Below are 22879 nucleotides of genomic sequence, written 5' to 3'. Positions count from 1 at the left end.
CTCCTCTTTATGCTATCACTCACCTCTCGCTCGTAGTCCCTTGTCGGTGCGTCACTGCCCTGGTCCAGGCCACCAGAGGACAAGGAGCCGTCTGAGGGCGATGCCATCGGCTGTCGCTTTGCTCCATAGCTACCTCCTGAGAATTCCCTCCGCAACGCGCTGCCGTTCTGTGCAGATGATCCTAAAACATGCAGAGGAATTAAGCTGTGTTACAGATGCCCAGTCAAGGTACCAGAAATTTTGTTAGCTGTTCCTCTAGCTGTTCCTGCTTTCCTTCAGCATGCCCCAAGATGCTCAGCTCATGGCTTGCAGCTGGTGTGGGCTTTTATCTCGTCTGATGCCAGACACAGTTTTTCCTAGGGATTCTCTGGTTCCTCCCTTGGCGTGTCAGGGTTAGCATGCTTTATACAGCATGGACAGAGTCACTGTGTCCCTAAAGAGACAGCAGTTGAAGAAGCTGCTGTGCTGGCAGCCTCGTTACAGTTGCATCTCCCCAGGGAGTGCGTAGGGTCACGCCAGCACATACAGATTACAGCAGACATAACACACACGCTTTCTGCAAGCTGCTGGCTGTTTTCGCATGCTCTATTATTTAATCACTTGCCTGGTGGCAGTGACCTGTGCTGACTGGCACATGAGGTAGCATGGCAGCACTAGGAAAAGGGTTTCCAATTCAGTGCAGCACAACACTTCCATACCAGCAGTCAGTTTCCTACTGCTTCCTCTCTGCACCAGCAGCAAGAGAGGCAGCAACAGCTCTGTGCAGGTCAGCAACAAACAGAGTAACCATGGAACTTGAGAACAACTTGGCAATGATTTAAAACACTTAAGCAGCAGCAAAGTAGTCCCAAGGGTAAGAATGCTGTTTTAATTCTAACTTCCCTAAAACACTTGTGCATAGCCCCAACCCAACAGGTCTGTTTGCTTACTTGCTGCTAACCCGCTGCTTGCGCTCATTGATCGTCCTGGTTCTGTGCGGGACTTGGTGATCGATGGGATGCTGACGGAGCCACTGAACACAGTCCGACTTTCCTGAGGCCGAAGATTCTGCAATGCAGACACACAACAACAAGTTTTTTATCGACTGCTAGCTCAACCTTGGATGTTAGGAAGGAAGGCCCCAATACCCATTAACAACCCAACCTTACCAGGTATGAATTGTCTGAGCAGCATGTCAGCAAAGTTTGCAAACCAACTCTGCAGCTCTACATAACTTCCTATGGTAACCACGTTAATCCCTAATGCCTGCAGAGTTGTAACACCACCTGCTGGATCAGTCGTCCATTACTCGGGTGATTCTGAAGGGACTAACAGTGTTTCTCCAGACCTCCATCAATTGAACCAAAGTAACAATCTGCCTCGTGTTTCCAGCCTGGTCAAACAGGATGACCAGGGCACCCACCATCAGTTTTTCTATGTATTTCCATTGTCACTACCTGAGTTCCAGCGAGATTTTCTAAATTATTACTGGACTGAAGTGGTCCTTTACTGAGGGGAGAGATAAAACACAATGCCTCTGCTTGGATACGGCAGTTCCTTAAAAATAGGTTTTGTCATTACGTGAAGGGAAAACAATACTTTCAAGTAACTAATTGGAGATGTTATTTCTGCTTCTGTTAACTTATAGCTAACTGTGGGGAAAAAGGATTCTCAGCTTAGTTAGCCTAAAGATGAGCTGGCTTTTTAACCCAGGATTTCTGATATCCTTTCTTATCATTTTATCTCTGCCTAAACACCAGACTAACATGATTTCCACTATTAAGTCATGAGCATTAACTAGACTTAAGTTTAGGGAACCTTTACAGATGCAGCATGTGGAAAGAACTACAGGTAGCTCTGAGCACCAGTTTATTTCCATGTCACAAAACACTTCCAGCAGTAACTGTTAATTTCTTCCTAGCCATATTTACTTATTTTCCCATCCACTCTCTCAGATAAGGTAAATAAAACACAATAAAACAACATTTTCTATTGCAATGCCTACAGCTATTTGCAGCAAAGTCATGCAAATTTCAGACCAGAACAAAGATTCCCCCACCCACCACCCCTTGGGTATTCTCAGAGACTTTCAGCTACCAACTATTTCTCTGGATATATTTTAAAGTGGATATTTAGATAAAGGCTTCGCAACGAATAGGTTTTATATAGTGCAGCCTTTATCAGACAATTGTTGCCAATCTGCTGTCAGTCCAATTTTACCGAGACTTTAAGAGTCACTGCTATTACAGACCTCTTTGCTACTACACTCAAATCTTTGCTTTTCATCTCAGTGGACTAGAAACGACTCATTTTTAACACTCGAAAAACAAAGAAGAATTTAAAATCTCTCTCAAACACCAAAAAGAGACCTTACCAAGGGAAAAGCCCCATTTAATTCTCCCTGTAACCGCTTCTGCAGTGTTGTCAGTGAGGATTTATACCCAGAGGCTTATAAGGATCTATTTTAAATCACCTGCAGGATCATGCTGCTGCCTCTTGCTTGCCATTTTTTTTTTTTTTCCTCCAAATGAGAACAAACAACCTACTTTGTAGCACCAAATACTAAATTTCTGTACCTGTCCTTCACCATGCAATGAACAACCTGAGTTACAGTGTAGCGCATGAGCAACCTGGCTGTGCATAAAGAACACAGAGGGGCTCCTCCAATGCTACAAATAGTCAGGGGAAGAGGTTATCATCGTGTTTTGAGAAATAAAAAAGAAACCCAAGAGCAGCACCAGGAAACGTGTGCACTGCAATTAGCACACTGAAGTTGCATGGAAGGTGCTTCATACTTGTATAAACCTACAACATTTCACTTTGCGAGGAGAGCAATTACATTTAATGACAAGGCAATCTACCTCCTCAACAGGGACCGAATAGACCTACAGGCAGCAGGGGAAGGGAGGAATGAGTACGTTAAAAAGACTAATTTATTTTGTTAGTGTTGCTAGTGACGATTATTTTTCATGACCTCAGTTTGCAACGTCCATGTAATTCCTTGTAGAAAGTTTCTCCACAGAGCAAATTTATTGTTCATTGATCTAAAAATGAACTAAATACATGCTGGAAAACCTCATGGAAACTTTATGGAAAATACATTATTATTTCATCTGCATTTTTAAATTCTCTCCAGCGTGGTTTGTAGGTGTGTATCTGGAACCCTTCCCAGCAGTAGGGGTCTAGAAGAGCGAGGCAGCCTGGCAGTGAAGGTTTGCTGCACGTGTCTGAAGAGAGTCTGGAGGTCGCAGAACCCATCAGCGGTGTTCCCATTACGGGGGGGCCCAGCTCAGACACACACAAGCCCTGAGCAACCACCCACCACCAATCTACCTCACAGGCCATTTCTGATTTACCTGCAGATCTGTCCTAAGCAGAACTAGAGGCCACAGCACAGCATGTAATTATACAATACGCTAGCAAGTACTTGTGTAATTGTTTTAGTATGGCTTGAAGCACCACAGGACATACCAACCTCACGTGTTCAGACCAGGATGCACAATGCATGAAAAAAAGAAAGTATCAATTCCGTCCCCCAGATTTTACATTCCAGCTGGAAGGAGATCTACAGCACAGTATTTTACCTTGGTCACTGATTAAAACCACTAGGATTAAGAGGAGCTGTGTAAACAAGATGGTGTTATCTTTAATTTTTGATCTTCCTGCTTGTACACGTTTCAACTTCATTCATGTAATTGAACCGAGACTGTGTCTAGGCACAATCTGTGTCTCTCCAACTGTGTAAATTCTTGCACTCCACATGATTTCATCACAAACAAACCGTTTGGAAGCTTGGTGCAACAGAGACAGACCCAGAACCTTTTCCTAATGCAACCTGATACACAGCATCTCATCCCTGCCACTGACTGCTGGAGGATGTACACCATAAAACAACAAAAATATATATAATAAATTCCCAGATCCTTCTGGTGATTGAAAAGCAATTTTCACAGCAAAAGGTTCAGCCCAGTTGCTACACACTTCTTTTCTTTTTAAAGCCATGAATTATCTGTTTCTTGGCATGTCAGAGCTGGGGAAAGCCCAAAGTTGACAGCAGAAAACAAATCAGCTGGGACAGCAGAAAGTTAGGGCTGAAGGAAACCACTGTATTTACAAGGGTTTTTCTCCCATGTTAATAGCCAGGTGAAAGGAAAATCACAGAGTGTTAGTACAGTGAACTCAGCTGCCCATACCCACAGAGTCATAAGTTTGGAGTACCCAGGACAGAGTGAGGAGGTGGGGGAAACGCAGTGCTTATGGAATCGTAGGAGAGGAATTTTTCAGCTGAATTAACAGTCACGTGGCAGAGGTGCTCAAAGCTGCTCAGAGAGGACATTGTACGGGACTGATGATGAGGGAACTGACAAGGGGAGTGCTGCTATCAAAGACAACGGGAAGAGAAAGCGATGAAGGATGGTTGCGCAGGTTACACCAGCAACAGCAGTTTGCAAAAGCAGTCAAACACCAAAGGACAGCCAAACAGCAGCCCTGCTCACTTGTCAATGCACAGGTTCTTACAGTTACCCCCCGTCCTCTGAGTACCTTCCCTAGATGGAGTCACACGGGCCTGTTGCCCTTGCTGTTGCTAAAACATTAAAAAAAAAACTTTTAACTCATTGGCAATAAATTCTAATATTTATTAGAATTTGATATTTCAAAGAGCACCACAGTTATAAAAGGTGCTTTACAGACAGTGAAGAAGCATCAGTTCCCTGCCTTGAGGAGCTTACAATCTAAAATAGACATAACACAAAGGAAGGTGAACACAGGTGAGATGGTGTGGGAAGAAAAAAAGATGAGAATACACAACAGTTAGAGATCGTAAGAGATTTCCTTCGATTAGTCATGCATTTTAGCGATTCCATTAAAATTAAGTATCACCCATACAACAAACACAGAGTATTTCTAACAGGTGTGAACAGTGTTTCAACGGAATAGGGACACAGACGGGGTGGGAAGGTGAGCTGGTTAGTGTCAGACAACTGGGACAATTTACCCTGTCGTACAGAGAGCACAAGGCCTATTTCCTCCTGTCTGCTCACTAAGCCTGACAGCGCCTTCGTGGGGATCAGACTTTGCACTGATGTCTCTGTGCTCCAGAAGAGTGGGCCCTTATCAGATAAGGAGCAGAAATATTGGGAAATTCAAACGTTTTTAACAGGTCAACCGAGCAACGTGCCCCCAAAGTGAGACATAAAGAAAAAGGAGAGAAAAGTAATCCTGCAAATTAAGCAGGAAAAAATTCGAATTGATCTCTTCAGAACATGCTGACACAAGCGCTCATTATTCAAACTCATTTAAGTCCAGATTTAACAGAAAAGCATTTTAAGGCTTGATCTCACTCCCTGTGCCATCTGTACGTTTTCAGCAGCTCAGCCTGCTGAATGGATGGTTTAACCAAAGGCCACCAGCAAATCGGAACACCATTCCTAATTTTTCTCTTCCCCTTATCCAACTGATTTCATCACCTTAAAAGAAACAGGTCCGGATAACATTAGAAATGTTAAGACTTACTGAAATAAAATATGGTAAAAATTCAGCTTACCCCTCTACTAAACCTAAGGCACTACTTTTTGTATGTGGAATATAGTAAAGTTTGGATGAACATTAAATCACATCCCAAAATATATCATCAAACATTGTTGGAACTGTTCTCTTCATTTCTCTCAGCTGCTAAAATCCAAATTATTATTATTTTTTGAATGCATAGGTATTATGAGGCTTTGCATGTTAACTGAAACATCAATGAACACGTTATGGCATGTAATATATAATATATATTAAATTGTTTCTAGTAAGTTTAGCAGCATCTGAATATGAGTACAAGAAGCCACCATTCCAGTAATGGTCCATGAACGTAGACTTCACTGAGATACCTGCTACCACTAGAACTGGCAGCAAACCAGCTACATTCTTAAAAGCCAATGAGGGAGAAAAGGGAGTGTCTAAAAAGCTAAAAAGCCAAGGGCAGGCCAACTGCAGGCAATAAAAATATTTAGCCATTCATGAGCGTGAAAAAGCCACGATATGGCAACATTTTAAAAGCAATCCTTCATGGAACTCTCTCCATGGACTCTGCCATTAGATACATGCATGCGGTTCCCGCTGTCTTTAAAGAATATCAAATATGTTTAAGTATTCATTTCCTCTGATAGGTTCTCACTTCAAACAAGCAAAGCTTCACACATAATCTGTAATGGAAGTATAATGGCTCATGTGTAATGAGGTCAAACTGAAGCATTAACGATCAAATACCATGGCAGTTGAGACTAGCTTTTGTATGTAAAATACTCCGGCATGCAGAATATGAAAGCAAAATCAATCCTGTAAATCTGATGGACACAGAGCGGTAGTCTGTGCTGCAGTAAGTGCAGTTCCAGATTTCAGATCTTCACTACTAAGGAGCATCCACGATAAAGTGGCTTCAAGGGACAAGAGGGCAGAAGGGAGGCCAGACTGTACGGCCAGTTAATTGGTGACAGGCTGCTAGGGAAGAAAAACACGTACATAAATGAGTTTGGGGATATACTAACAGGAACAATTCTAAATCGTACAGAGCAGTACAGTGACCCCAATCTAGTATCCACATCAATAAAACACAAACACGTACTGATTACAACTCTGCTAACAGCACATAAGAAGTTCTGGTTTCTGTTACGGCTGAGCCCACAAACTTGTTTGTCAAAGCCAGACCCTTAAGTACCTGATGGCGATGAAGGAAAGAAGGATGCAAGCTCATAGTTGTCTGATTACATCTAACATATTCTCTTTTAAATCTGACCTCACTCAGTCTTGGGCATATTCACTTCTGCGCAAACACAGGGCTATACTGAAGTCAAGGGCACCCATTATGGTGAGAACACGGGACTAGGCGAAAAGACTGCCATTTGCCATACATTTATCTCACTGCTCATACCATGTGCCTGTTGCATACCAAGACTTTGGAAAGAATGCACATAAAGTGTCTTTTTCCCTTGTGTGGCCGTGTCAGCACATACATGCACATTCTCACATGCAGACAACCATGCTGTGCATATGTAGGCATCTGTTTTGTACACAACATATCAAATAGCCAGGAATAATTTTGAACTCTCCATTTATCTGATTTTCATTTTGGACTTTTACAATACAAATTAAACGCTCTGAAGTTGGTCTTCCAAAAGACATCATTAAGGAAAGCAGCAGGCTGGGAGCAAGGAAGCTCCCTTGGGCACTGCATCCAGTAGGCAGTTACGCCGTGGGTGAGGGCAGCCCACGTGTGTGTCCCCACCTGTCCTCCCAGCATATTGCAACCTGGCCACGCAATGGACACTGCTCCTACTTCTAATTCTGTGCTTTGCTCAATTAGAGGCACTTCACCTGAAAAGGGCAGCAGAGGGAGGTTAATGGGACTGCAGAGATGGGTTTTGATTGGATTCACTTAATGTATACATACATATAGATGTATATATAGTGTATATAATAAATACACATATATAAACACATACATGTAAATAAAAATTGTCATTAGTTTTATAAAGTTCATCCATGGATGTAAGATAAATCTAGGCCAAGCTGGCTATTAAAATGTGACAATCTCATCCAATGCAGAGATTAAAATATCTGTTCTCTATTAAACCCTATCAATAAGGACCCTTCTGCCTACATAACACCATACTGACATCAGCGAATACCCATGCTGGAAGAACAACTTCTTATCACTAGATCCGTCCACATTTGAAATTGCCCAAGGAAGTCTGAAGAAACAGCAAGTAAAAAGGCTCAGTCCATTATTTTCATTCACTTTCTGTATTCCAATATTTCATAAGCAACATCTCATAACGTAGTTGGATGAAGACAATTTGAGAAAACTATTAGCTGTATACGACGTGTTCCCCCTAGTGGTAGCACTCTACATGCAAAAATGTATTTTATTAGCCCTTTTGGTAAACAGAAACGAGCATTTGCAAAGTAAAAGGCAGCAATCTTTCCCATATTTCTTTAGAATTAAATATATTTTCTCCTGAAGCATACTAAGCTAAGCCATACAAAGGACTGGAAGAGTATTCTTTACCTTGTTACTGAAAATATAAAAATAAACAACAAATTTGCTTTATCTGCAATGACTTCTCCCAGCATTAAGACTACTTGCAAAAAAAGAGGTTTTAATAGGAACTTTAAAAAAAAAAAAATATGCAGCAGTGGAACAAGTGCAGAAATCAGTTTTACAGCGTAAACATTTTCTAATGTCTTCTCGTCAACGTTAAGCATAGAAAGTGATTTCTAAATTTCTTTCAAAACATTGTACTGATTGGTAAGAAGCAAATTACCAATCCTACTTCCAAATGTGACCTTTTAGCTAATACAAGGCTGATATAGCTCAAGAAATATTAATCCAGGTAAGAGTCTCGAAAACCAACATCTATAGGTGAAGTATCTCCTCATTTTACACTTTCCAGATTTGGGGCTTGATTAAGAATCCTCTCAGCTTTTCATTCTCAAGAACTTTCAACACTCATGAAATAAGACATCTTTTGCCCTACCTTTATCATTAGTAATTATTTTCTCTGCTTGACTAGAACCAGAAACATTTGAAAGAACACAGTAGTAAGGGAAGAGTTGAAAAGAAGTTCTGATCTGCATCCTGCCCTGAAGCAAATTATCATTAAACAGCAGGCACACACACACACAAACATCTATATATATAAACATAAACATCCAGGTGAGATGTGAGTTGGCCTTTGGCCAACTTCCCTTGGATTTGTCTTGCATTTTTTAGAACCAGCCTGCTTCTTTTCATTTTTAGTTTGTTATAAATACACACGCACTACTGTTTGTTGCTCAGCTGCACCGACTTGTTATAGAGAGCCTTTTCTAAGTGTCTCTAGTATGAGATTAAAGGAAACCTCCTTTCCTTGCCTATCCTCATACAAGTAAACGACAGTGTCAAAGGGCTCCTGTTCAAGATGCAGACTTCAAAGATGTAAAGATTGGTATGTAAAATACAACATAGAAGTACCATTTTTTGCAGAAATGAGTATCTGGAGACCAGAAGTTAAGCTCTTAAGCTCCAAAGCCAGTGCAACTACACGGCACATTTTCGTTTCCAGTCTTATTGTAGTTTCCTTTTAGTTCTTCAGACACTGAGAAGTCCTCCTACTTTCTGCTTTCTGCATAAACTCCAAGTAATATTGACGATGATTTTAGACAGTGCTGCTGTACTAATTATATACGCCTATGTCTTATGGAGGTACTTGTATCGTCTGTTTAATAATATCATAAAATCTTTCTTACAGAGTTAATTATCATATCCTGAATCACATCTATTGTGGACGAAAAACCATTGTTTAGAAAGCAATACAGAACACATAAATACGATAGATGTTCAACATAGCCTGAAGTAAGCAGTATGATTATCTCCTCTGAACTAAATACTAATTTGTAGCTCAGCAAAAACTTCACTAACTTCCTGCTGAGTATTTCCTCAAAAAGGCTTTGTGGAGACAAATGTGTGTGCTATGACAAGTTTTGTTTTCTTCATTTTTACTTAAAGGGCAGTTTTCATTTAAGAAATTCTGTTTCACTGAATCTACTTAATTTGGAGAGAAAATGAAAAATCGCATCTTACTCATGGAAAGAACTTTGGACACTACATGCTTTTAAACTGCCACAGTTTCACTATCTGAGGAGAAGAGACTGTAGAGAGAGAGAGGCTAAATTGCAGTTAAGGATGGGAAGAAAAGAAAGGAATTGAACTTACAGTAACGTAGTTCATGGAGAAAAGAATTTCTCTTTCCATTTCCACAAAGTATCCAGGCTCAAATCCTCTTTTTACCTTTATAAATGCTATAAAAGCTAAAACCAACACTGAGAAGCCAACCTGCCTTAAAACCCAAGAGGTATTAGTTAATCCTTCCCCAGCCATCAATGCTTAAGTGTCATCCTCTTCATGTAAATTTTATCACAAACAGCATCCATTCCCTAGTTACACTGTTCCCGATATGAAATTAATCAAACACTCTGAACATATATTTAAAATTGTAGTTGTCTATCTTTCTCTTATTTGCAGCCTCTGTTGCTGCCAGTCATTCTCACATGTACTTTTGCACTTACCATTGGAAGGTCTTTGAGAATTTGTATACCATCACCTGGACCCATATGTGCTATGTGATTAAAATTAGTTGGGTTAGAAATTAATTTATTTCTCATTTCTGGGTCACGTAGCATCTCCCTGGAAGAAAAAATACTGGTTAGATATTTTGTTCAAGGTGAAGATAGCCATTTAAAAAAATAATTATAGCTTGGATTATCAGCTATTTTAAAGGGGAAATTAACTATTTAACCACGTTAGCAATAATAAACTCTTGCTATCAGCACTGGCATGGACAAGCAAGCTGGGAAACTTCCAGCTTGAAGCGAGAGCTAAGGGCTAGAACAAATGAATGATATTTTGCAGGCTAACAGCCCACACCCAATAGTTACTAAAAGTCAGAAAATATACAACCACTATGAGCTGATAAAAAGCTCTGTAAGATGAGCAAAAGCAGAACTCACTCGTGATGCTGTATTACAAAGCACAGATGAAAATGAAGTAGAAAATAAGAGAACAGAATTAAAGTAATACTGTGGTACCTTTCTCAGTCTGTGGTCAGAATAGCATTACAAGTTCTCCAAAAGTATGCATTTCAGAGCTCAGGATAAATATAATTTTAAAAGACCAAACCACAATCAGCTCAAAAAAGTCAAGAACAAGAATTGGAATTTTATCTCCACATCACACACATATTACTTTTCTCAGAGCCAAAAAGAAAAGGAAGCTGAGAGCCAGCCATTCACAAAAGTTGAAAGTAAGAAACCTGAAGTATTTGGAGAGTAGTTTAGCACAGTAGTAAGCCATCCTTAGTGGGTGATAGTAAACACAGTAACGTGCTTTGTGCTCTGTGAATGAATAGTGCAAACCTATTTCTACTGCCATTTAGGAAAGTATTTGTGACCTGTTAAAGACTTCTATTTAGAAACACATCATGCAGCCCTATGTCCCCTGAAGATGAGTTTACTGAAATTTACAGAATGTTAATGTAGTTAAATAAATCTGGAAAGCATGTGCTTTTGAATACTGCTGAGAGTAGAACTTCCTTTCTAGAAGGAAAAGCAGAACAGGAGTCTGAAAATAATTAATATATATGCATAATTATCAATGCAATCTCCTTTTGCAAAGTGTTTATTACAGATCTTTACATATACAATGTATGTGCACACCTCTGTCCCTATATACAGCATGTGGAAACTTGTATTCCAAATTAGAGGTGTTTCAGACAGTTTGTATTAATGAAATTACTCGTGTATCCAGCATATATCCATTTCCAAACTGGTATTAACAGAAATTATACAGAGGATTAACATGCTAGTGAAGACACAGAACCTTCTGAATGGGCATTCCAGAAAGCAGCAAGTGAAGTAGTGCTACATTGGCATCATCCACTGTCCTTCAGGACCCACAGGCACGTGTGGAAGACAAGTACAGGTTGCATACTGACCTTCTTTGCTGCATCCTCTCCTCCTCTGGTACTCTGAATGAATAGCGGCGCTTGTTGTTGATATTTCGAACCATTTGCTTCCGGCTGTTATCTGATGTTTCAGGAACTACCAGCTCATCGCCCTCTGGAATCAATACGAAAACAATCCAGAAGCTTCATTAGGCATTCACGGAATTTGAATTCAAAGACATTTCCTCTTTCTACTTTTGCTAGTGTAGCTCACCACTCATTTTCCATCAAGTTTGAAAAAACGCTCCTTCATTTAGCAGTCTTTTTGGTCATCGTCTACTCTGTTAAACAAAAGCACACCTAACCCTTCTCTTCACCCTTCTGCCACAACTGTATTTCTCAAAATAAACGTTGATTAATTCTTTCAAACAAAACCTTTATTTTCCCTTTTCAAGGAGAACATACTTAAATAAACATCACAGTATAAAACATTTGTTTTCTGACCTTTGGGAATGGTTTCTTTAGGTCAAGTATAAGATTAATTTCAGTTCAGCACTGCCAAGATCATTATTAAAGCCCTAAATTGTGCGGGTGTTTTTAGATGGTGTTTTGGCAGGCTATCTCAGATGTGGGGGAGCAACTAGTCATTCTGTTTTCTAAGTCTTTTTTATATTTTTTATTGAATATTCAAAAGGAAAAAAAATCAGGCTACCTGCCTACCAGATATCTGTATCATTGCAATCACTGTGTGATAAGCATGGCTTTCTCCCAAACTAACAAGTATACTTACATTTGAGAGATGTACGTATGTATGTAACTTTTTACAATGCACAGATTCAAGCCAAGATAAAAATGCTTTTTTCTACACAATAATTTGCATGATGAAAACTGGCTCCTTTTTACTTACCTGCCATTTTGTTTTTGAAATATATTAACCTAATTGTTTCCAATCCTAAAAGGTTGAGCGATCCTTCTGTATTCAAGGGTCGTACCTGAAACAAGGAAAACCAATCTTTTAACAATAACTCATATTTAAATAGTGCATCTTATTCTGAAAGTTCCAAGGAGCATTCTAACCTTTATGAAAGTAGCACTGTTATAAAGCCAGCCAGGGAGCAGAACAGTGTAACTGGCCAGAGCAAAGCCTACTCCACAGAATAACTACAATCTGGAGGAATCATGTATCCAATGACACATGCCTGCTCTCAGAAGTGACAAGTGAGGGTTGGTATAGCCACAAAATGGAGGAAAGGACAACCTTAGATCTTCAATTTCTGTTTGGAGATCCGGTACACAAGGAGTTGCCTAAAATTCCACTTAAAACCATAGGCATAACAACATTCCTACCAGCATTTAAATAAATTGTTCCATAAGATACTTCATGTAATAATATAGTTTCGGTCTATCAGATGCACAAAGCACTACGATTTTATTTTGTGTTAGCAACATGCCACAATTACACCTTGTGACGTAAGGGTATATACTGATTTCTAAAACCTAACGATATTTGTGATGTAACGTGAAGGAAAAAAAATAAAAATCTTTCTCCAAATAGTTTATAAATTGTTGGAAACAAATCCTTTTCCCCCTTCAGTGTTAAAAGCTTTCTTGACGTCAGGGTAGACAACATCCACTGCTCTCCCCTCCTTTACCCAGCCAGTCATTCCATCGTAGAAGGCTATCAGATTGGTTAAGCATGATTTCCCCTTGGTGAAGCCATGCTGACTACTCCTGATCACCTTCTTTTCTTCCACATGCTTAGAGATGACATCCAGGATAAGCTGTTACTTTGCTTTTGTTTTCCATGCAGGATAACCTGTTTCCCTTTCCTTTCCCCTTCCCTTTCCCAATACAGCTTTAGAGTTGGAATTAGAATACTTCAGTTGGAAGGGACCTACAAAGATCATCAACTCCAGCTGCCTGCCCACTTCAGGGCTAACAAAAAGTTAAAGCATATTATTAAAGGCATTATCCAACTGCCTCTTGAACACAGACAGGCATGGGTCGTCAAACACCTTGCTAGGAAGCCTGTTCCAGCTGAGCAAACACATCCTGAATACCAAGGTAGTGTCAATTTTCGAACACTTCTTCCTTTTGGTAAGTGAACCAAACCTAACAAAATTCTACTTACAATGGGTTTTGTTTGTTTGTTTGTTTTCTTTTAGTTCAATTATGTTTAAACAAGCAGTTTAAATGATGAACTCTAATGTCCTTAAAAAGAAAAAAAGTATGAATGTAGCAAAGCAATACTGAAGTCTAGTCATAGTCTTTAACTGGTATCGGAAGAGCAAGTTACCTTTTTGAGAGGAATAGTCTGAATCCACTCCATGGAATTCACGTCAAAGATATCAATTGCATTTTCACTATACACAGAGAGGTATGGTGCATTGTAACCTGAGATGGAATGATTTGGTATATAGTCACGTGCTTTTACAAAGGGTTCACAATATACAATTTCTTATGGTTTAACAGTATTTATAAGAAAAAGCAAAACTATACCACCACCAGCACCACCAACAATAAAAAAAAAAACACGATCTAAAAACAACCTTAGTTTGCAAAATAAACTTTAACTAAAAAAATGGCCATTAAATTTATTGCAAAGGCAAGCCACCACCAAAAAAAATTCTAAAACCTTTGCAAGATTTTTCTTTTAACTTTGCAGAACCAAACTACTTCATAGACTACAAGGAATTACACCTTACTCTGCCAAGCACTGATGTTGTTAAATATTTTTCTCCTCTAAAAACCCAATTTTTAAGAGTTTGTATTTGGTACATGATGTGGTAGGTATTCTTGTTATTTAATATCTGTCCTTTGAATGAATGTACTTAGTGTTTGGACCATGTACTAAATGAACATCAGTTAAAATTAAGCACCATGATACAGTCAGGAGAGTCTTCGTATTTCCTGCTAGTTTTAATTCTCTTTTCTAATTTTCCACATTGTAAAGGGAATTCTGTGCTACTCATCTGGCACATTTTCCAAGCATTAAGTTTGTTCCACTGGGACATCTAAAGGAGAATTCAGTACTTCCACGTTGGCAAGAAAGCTGCCATAGTCTGCCAAGACTAACAAGAGCATCAAACTTGTGTTTATATGTAACACTATTTGCTATAAACTATACCTCTGTTCTGAATTGGAATGCCATCAAGTCACTTCATTTAAGGCAATGAAAAAACTTGCACAAATGTCAATGGCCAGTAGAAAATGTGAAAAATAACTGTTTTTTATTCATTTACTTCATCTTGTACTCTGACACAGTCATTTTGTGAGTTCTAACATCGTAATAATCATGCTCCTGCTTGAAAAACAGAAGTGACATACAAGGCTGTGAAAACTTATTCTTCCACATTGAGATGGGGCTTCATTCAGACCAGAGGAAACATTACTCTCCTCTGCAATGTGACTAGTGCCATCACAGTGAAGTAAAAAGGCAGACTATCTTAAAAATCAGCATAGGATTGTGCTCATATAATCTGAGGACAAATTTGGCTAATCTTTATTTGCATTCAGAAAGATATTAAAAAGAAGAAGACAAGCACTGCAGCCTTCTTTTTCCTCTGTCACAATTATGAAGTCCCAGCTTTGAAAAAACATGCAATAAATGATTAACACAGTCCTTACTAGAGAAAAGGAAATCTTGAAAATTTTCTGGTTTTTTTTTTTTTTTTTATTTTTTTTTATTTTTTTATTTTTTTTTTTTTTTTATTTTTTTTTCCCCAATGAGGTTAGGAAATACATTTTCTACACTGTTGAAATACATTTTCTACTACTATGCTGTAATTTGGAAAATATGGGGGAAAAAGAATAAAATAAAATTAAAAAGAAAAAGAGAAGATGAATGAGAAAAGAGTTGAGAGAATGATGGAGCAACAAAAGAATACGGAGAAAAAAACAACAGTAAGCAAGAATAAGTACCATTAAGAGAAAGACAAGTCTAACTACCAGATCTTGTTACCTTTGAGCAATTCAAATCACAATGCTGAGCCAAAGTATAATCAAATTTTTAGGCTTTAAACAGCAACAGTCTAGTTTCAGCTGTAGCAAATGCAAAGAGATCCCACTAGCCTCTCTAGGGCTTAAGGCTGTTTTAGAAATCAGGCTGGGTGTTTAGAAATAGGACATTGGGTGACTGACCTAGAAATCCTGGCCCTTGGTTTCTCTTTGCGCTAGCTACAGCAGCACAAGTCTGTTACACAGCTGTCAAAACTAGTATAAATTAAATCAGGATTAAATCCTCTTGACTAGATTTAAAACCGCTGACACAGAAGCTGAGTGTTCATTTACCTGTTGCGTAATTTTCCTTGAATTTCACATCCTGGTGACATTAATACAAGCAGTGATCACTTCTATGTATAATAACAAATAGACTGACACACAGAGCAACTTACAGCAAGATGATGGAGTCGCAGGCCACATCAATTCTTGTTGTCTAGACCTTCGGCCCTGGCAATCAACATAAACCCCTACGCTGCTAAAACACAGCAGGTATTCTTTATTTGAGATTTCGACTGCACAGATGGCATCAGTTGGCTGCTGTGAGATAAATGATAGTGTGTGGTCATCTGGATGGAGCAGACTGTATGGGCTGCCTTCTCCATGAAGGGGATATTTTAAGAAACCTGACTGGTAGCCTACACAAAGACGGTCACTGAAGACTGACATCCACTGGACATTCCCCTGAACTTGGATCTCCTTGATCTTTTTGTGGCGTGTCTTACTCTGATTTAGTTCATAACAGAGGACCTGCCTTTTCATAGCTACACACAAGCATGTAAAGGCTCCATGGCGTACGTGTCCAGAAACTATTGACTGGCAGCCTTTTGTTTCTGCCAACTTATAAAACTCAGTCTCTCTTCCATCCAGCGCTGCCATGGGGAAAAGCCGCACATGACGGTTTCGTCCTGAGATTACTGCAATGAGCTGTTCACTTGGGATAAGCTCAATCTGATGAACCTTCTTATTGTCACCAACACGGATAATCTCTAAAAAAAAAAAACACAACAAAAATGATAACAGTGAAGCATGACTTGATTTAAAAGTATGTATTTGTAGTGGAAAAACTATGAGGCAAATACAAGAAATCCCCTTTATTGCTCCCTTAATATATATTTAAAAATACTGAATTGTAATTTATATTTTAATTATACCAGATATGCCAGTGCTGGATAATCCTTTGACTTCTCATCAGAAAAAGGGAGGAACAGATCCTATGTAATAACAACTGCAATATCATTTTAGAATTAATTTAAGAAACAATTTATAGCCACTGAACAACTGAATAAAGGAAAACCCTCAAAGAACTAAACTGTACAATTAAACACGTTGCTTGTTGAATTAGCTGTGGCATCTGCTGTTATGTCTCTACATAACTGAACATAAGGCTTCATTTCCAATACCAAGGAGGAGGTTACACAGAAGTCCAACCCAAGCACCTTACTGAGATGCACAGCAGAAGAAGAGGTAAAAAGTCACAGATTGGAACTGGGGATGTTCCAGCTAGATATGAGATGTTTCATTGTGAAATACACATTGCAACAAGCTGCCCAGAGAGGTTGTGAAATCTCTGACCTTAGGTATTTTTCAAGACCTGACTGGACAAAGACCTGACCTGGCCTGAATTCAATTTTGAGTCTGCTTCAAACAAGGAAATAAAACCTTCAGCTGCATTCCAGATGATGGATCTTTGCTACTGGAACTGATACCCAAAACTGAAAGCACAGAGAACAGCTTCTTGATTATCTGCTCTCACATGGGGCTCTCCAACTTGTAATACAGTAAATTGAGAAAAATGAAACTAGAGGATATCTTAAGAGAACAAGGCTTACAAAGTCACTTTCTGGTTATTTAATATAAGGGAAATTATTACCAGTTCTGAATCTCTTACCGTCCTTGGTGACATGCACAACAAATAACCCTTCTTCGTTCCCCAGTGCTATTCTTTCATGGTCTATGATGTTAACAAAGTGGAAAAAAAAAGGTTAGTTTTCTTTTAAAATGTTTTTTTTCAACAAATGTGATAATTCTGATTAACAGAGATTTCTTTTAATATCTTGAAATAAACAAATATAAAGCCAAAATAAATGCATTCATCTAAAAAAAAAAAAAAGAAAAAAACAATGGTCTTTCAAATTTCTGAAAAAATAAGTCTTTTTCCATTTCTCCTGTTAGTAGAAACAACACAGGAAATATTACTTTTAAGAAATCATTCAGAGTAGTTAGGTATACCACTAACTTTGCAATAAATAAAAAAATCACATTTAAATAATCTGAGCTCAACATACTTTGCACAGTAGCATTTTAAAAGACTTTATTCTCAGCTCTCAGTTTTTCTTTCTCTTTTTTAATGGGCAGATTTTTGTAAAATCAGTGATTTACACCTATTCTGTAGTTATAAATCTGTCCAGTTAGGAATTATGTTTACAGAATAACAAAAGAGTAATGTTTAATGCTTAGCCAAAATGGCTTATAACTATGTGTCTGTATATTTTTAAAGATGTGACAAAAGTTCTGGGTCATACTTTGCACTTCTCTTGTACTCCCATATGTATTTCCGTATGGGGTAAAAACACTACATATTGTTCTCTTTTCAGTAAACAACGTAATTTAACATATTTTTCTTTAAAAAGCATGCTGTAAGCATACCCATCATAGAGGCCATCATGAATCATCTACATTACTCTGCTTTTTTCTGGCAACATTAGAATCTAAGAGAAGAAATTTTTCTGAGATTTTTTCTTATTCATTTCGTACCTATGATTGCTGCTGACTGTGTTGTTTTGATGAGGGGTAAGGTGCTATCATAAGCTTCTTTGGGAACATAGACCGAGCGGTCTTTGAGTTTGTTCTTCTTCAAGATCCTATGCAATTCATTGAGCACTCCTACCCATTTGCTTTTTTCATTCTCACCATCTGCTAGAATCAGGATTGAACACTTATTACTGGATGCAGAGAGCTGGGAAGCTGTGACCTGGAAAATATTTAAATACATATTTTAAGTCATAAGCAATAAAAGATTTCGCCTTGATAATTTATACATGGTATCAGATGCATGTAAAGTGCTCTTTTAATCAGCTATCTGATCCAAGAATGCAAAAATTTAGCTTTAGTTAATAGAAAAAAAATATCACAATCAAGAGCTCATGGCAGAAAGACCTATAGATGTGAATGATGCAGCAAAATCTGAAAGCTTTTTTTTGTAACATATTTATATTTATTCTGTAATTTGGAAACATCCACCTAAGTCAGCTAGACATCTCACAGCAATTTTATAATGTAAAGAATTTCTTACAAAGTATTCTGTATTTTTTAAAAGTCAATAGTTTCCATCGTTAATTTAATGTAATAGGAATGCTATATACAGAAGAATGACCTATCATCATCATGTATTTGGTACAGCTGCTACAGATAAAAGCAAAAGCCCCTTTTGTAGGTTTATCTCCTCTCAGCATGCAGAGTGCTGAACAGTCTGAAAGCGGGAAAAACAAGGAGTGAAATACAATAGTGTAGGTAAAGAAACAATACATGATTTAATTAGACACCAAAGATTTTTCACTGAGGTCAAAGCTTCAATAGAATATCCAGTAAAAATAAGAAGAATATTAGAAAAAGACAGTGATGGCAAAATCCTGACACCAGGTAGCAGATAAATTATGACGAGTGTATTACACTGTATTTTTATACTAACTACCTGATGAATGGGAGTTTTCAAAAATCCAGTGCCTATATATGAAGAAACTACATATAAACAAAATGCTTCAGGAATAATGCAGCAAATCCAACTGAGAAGCTGAAGACAATTTCGGGAAATGAAAATGTAGAAAGTCATGAAGAACAGAATTTCAAATGGCTAACAGAAAGTTGAGAAACATAAGTCTTATTGTGAAGGTTAGAAAAAAATAAAACCTATCATCTTTTTTGATGAGAACTTGTGCTATTTTTATGACGAAAAATATATGGATTTATGTACAGAGCTTTATGCACTGCTGCAGTCATGAACAACACACTGCTAGAACTTGTGACAGAAGTTAAATACTAGCCAAGTAGTCAGTAAATGCATGCTGTACATCACACTGTAAAACCCAGTGCTTCTGGGTTACTAGGGTCAAGACAGACATACTTACTCGAAAGATACAGGGGATATCTTTTCGATTTGCATGGATGACATCTGAAGCCAGGACAGAACTCACTGAGAATTCTTCATCCCTTATGGAGACCATAAACATTATTGGAAAAGAGTTAAGAAAAGCAAAATCTGTATGTTTGCTTTTTTACTTATATTTCCACACTATCAATTTCATTGTTTTGTTACGTACACAACAGGACAGTACTGAGATCTAATTTTTAAAATTATCCTGACTTTTCTCTTTATCTGCAAATGAAACTCATAATGCAATGTTACGTAATTACTCCTGGTAAATGCTGATAGAAATATGGTAAATGCTGATAGAAATATACCTATTCAGAGTATTTATTTTTGCATCTGTTTAAATTAAAAACCTAAAACAAAAATCAAACTAGAAAGAACAGACTGGGTCAAGAAGACCCTTTCAACTCTTTCATAACAATCCAAACTGTCTAGAAGTTGTAATCTTAATTGGGTATGTTAGATGTCCTCAACCTTCATCAAAGTCAGTAGTATTTCAATAATACTGAAGACAGTGAGAACAAAATATTCAGCCCTCCTGAATACAAAATTCTATTAATTTTATCCAATGACAAAGGTCAATCTGTCTTCAGAAACTCTATTCAACCCCAAAAAGAATGTATTTTTATTCTTTACTAATTCCACAACTTACGCACAGATGACAGACGCATTTTGGAATAGGAAGTAGTAATGAAGTTTTAATTGCATTGTCACCCCCCTTCCTCTTACGAAAAGCTCCCACTGAACAAGAGAAAGCTTACCTCATGTCTATGACCTGACTCACTATCACACTGGGCTGGGATGCTTTTCCTTCTGCTATATCATACAGGAAGAGTTTAAAATCACAGATCACTGCCAGCGCTCTCTGCCAACCTTTCTTTACTCCAGCTGGTTTTGGTACCTTTAGCAAAATAATTTCTGATCAATTCTTTAAATCTCTGTGCAGTCAAAAATCAAACAGGCAGTACAAAAATCAATTCTTTCATCTAAGCTGACAAACTTTTGTTCAGTGATAACGTTAAACGAGATAAGAAATAGCATAGATGCAGTAAGAGCATCAAACACAATCAAACAGATACCACAACATGTTGTTTAAAAAAAAATAAATTAGCACCACAGATTGCTTCTCCATAGTAAACAAGCTTATTCAAAGATATGTTGACAAAAGATATAAACATCTATCTCTAGTTGGTCAACAGAAATCTGCCTAGTAATTTTTTAATTGCTTCTTTACAAGCAATTACCAGCAAACAATACTAATCAACAGGAAGACTCAAAAACTCACTGGCCTGGGAAGATGATCTGATCTCTAGAGATGGACTATTCAAGACCAACTCAAAGCACTATGGCCAACAGATAAAGAAAGAAATACTGTTGAAAATGCCAAGAGTTGCTCTGTGAAAATTGATGTCTTAGTTTCCAAACGGTTACCTTAAGAAATTACTAAATCATCCACCCCTAAAATTAGAGTTTAATTTCACCTCCAGAAAGCAACAAATTTGACACAAGTGCCCCAAATGCTGCTATTTGATACTTACTCGGACATGTCCTTCATAAGCTGTTCCTATACCTTTCTGTGGATCTATTCCCAAAGGGCCTTTAGTCTGTTCAGGAGGGATTGGACATACTGCAGGGGCCTTGTCTGCACAGGTCACGTGGCAGGAGAATCCACATACTTGTGAGAAGGAAACGAAACAAAATTATTTGATGGTTATTTCTTATGCAGTGCAAAAGCTATGATAATGATGATGATACTTTTTCTGTGTATTTATTTATTTTTTACTAACAATTGAATTGTTGCACTGAACTTTGCTACACTAAAATAGAAAAGTTTTTTTTTTTGCACAACAGCAATGCATCTTTTGATTGGATCTAAATTCAGAGTTGTTCAGCTTCAGAGTTCTATGGAACTCATTAGAAGTTCAAATTGAAAAATCTATGATTATTCTTCTAGGTCCATCTGTCTTATAAACAAAAAGCTGCAAACTTCCCTAAATGATGTGTATTATTCTGTGTATACAAAAATCTAGGATAAATCAGGCCTGGAAAGAAGCAATATTGTTACTAAATGGCAAAAACTTTCTTACATACTGCTCCAGGTCGTAAAGCAAGGTTGCTGTCAGCATACTTGACCACTGACTGCTGCCCCTTATTGCTAATTTACATAAACTCTGCTAAGCTCTTCTGCCACCAACCAGAATAAGTACTTCCTCAGATAACTAGGTAATTTTTTACATGAGATACTCAAAGTGTTTGGCTTCCACTGTTAAAAAGACAGCAGAATGAGAATATATTCTGTTATTTAAAACGTATACAGAAGACACCTGCATTATTGTTTACTACGCAATCTGCATCTGTTAGAACTTCAGTTCCCATTTCCTGCTTTTATACTTACCTTCACAAGTGCAGCCCTGTCTTATTAAACCAACCATCAGAGACGTGCATTGATTGCATTTTGTTGGGGTATTAAATGATTTCACTACAAACTGATGTGCTTTAGGCTGTGAAACAAGCAGACAAGGATGTTAGTATCTGTAACACTTCTGAAGAATAGTTATCTTACACAGACACTAGAGTGTTTGCTGAAATGAGACCTGAGTTCCTAACACACAGGCTGAAGACATTCCTTATCAGTGCTTGTTATTGATAACTTAAACCATCCCATGCAAACATAACCACAGAAACTGAACCTTGCCTCAGAACATTGGTTTGCTTCCACCATAGACAGGAAAGTTGACAAAATTACCCAATTACACTCATTACAAGTTGAACATATGGATGTACCTATCTTTCAAGAAACATTCAGTGCTTCACTGTAAGGAGTGTTGTATTAGTTCAAAGTAAAACATCAAACTTTTTCAAAACTCTGATTTTTATGACAGAGTTCAGTTTTATGGTGTCAGGCACAGGCTATTTCAGAATACCCAGTTTAAAGCAAGAATGCAGATAAAGTTGATTTTAAAATTGGTTGACTGCAACTGATAGACCAGCTGACATGCCTCTACACACAGCAGAAACAGGGAAACAAGCAGAAGGAGTTGGAAACCATTGTTGCAGTTAGACAAATATGACCTGATTGCTATCACAGAAACATAGTGGGATGAATCACACAACTGCAACACTGTAACTGAGGTCTATAAGCTTAGAAAAATAATCATTATTTACTGTTAAGGCAAAACATTTGTAAAAATGAAACAATGTGTGCAGTACAATGTTTCACACTTAGTATTTTTGATTGATCTATTAAGACGTTGCCAACAGAACTGCCTGCTCAAACATCTCTAGC

At 37.9% G+C, this 22879-nt stretch overlaps 1 protein-coding gene across 8 annotated transcripts in view; it reads right to left on the bottom strand.

The window, feature by feature from the left end:
• CDC42BPA (CDC42 binding protein kinase alpha) overlaps positions 1–22879 on the bottom strand; it is a 156597-nt gene that overhangs the window by 6213 nt on the left and 127505 nt on the right. For 5 of the 8 annotated variants that reach the window (XM_068675904.1, XM_068675908.1, XM_068675905.1 and 2 more), the window contains 13 exons: positions 21989–22094; positions 21132–21268; positions 20355–20494; positions 19571–19652; positions 18201–18417; positions 17335–17397; positions 15839–16432; positions 13741–13838; positions 12352–12436; positions 11496–11619; positions 10072–10189; positions 930–1047; positions 24–181 (listed from right to left, as the gene is read on the bottom strand). In XM_068675904.1, coding sequence (XP_068532005.1) covers positions 24–181; positions 930–1047; positions 10072–10189; positions 11496–11619; positions 12352–12436; positions 13741–13838; positions 15839–16432; positions 17335–17397; positions 18201–18417; positions 19571–19652; positions 20355–20494; positions 21132–21268; positions 21989–22094 — 2040 coding nt within the window. Of the gene's footprint in view, positions 1–23; positions 182–929; positions 1065–4188; positions 4358–4595; positions 6466–10071; positions 10190–11495; positions 11620–12351; positions 12437–13740; positions 13839–15838; positions 16433–17334; positions 17398–18200; positions 18418–19570; positions 19653–20354; positions 20495–21131; positions 21269–21988; positions 22095–22879 lie in introns of those variants that run through there. The other 3 variants (XM_068675911.1, XM_068675909.1, XM_068675910.1) reach the window with 3 other exon arrangements.

The sequence above is a fragment of the Anas acuta genome, chromosome 3 (assembly GCF_963932015.1).
Source record: "Anas acuta chromosome 3, bAnaAcu1.1, whole genome shotgun sequence".
In the NCBI taxonomy this organism is placed as follows: domain Eukaryota; kingdom Metazoa; phylum Chordata; class Aves; order Anseriformes; family Anatidae; genus Anas; species Anas acuta.
Note: the sequence above shows the minus strand (reverse complement) of the source record. Positions and strands in the feature narration are given on the sequence as shown.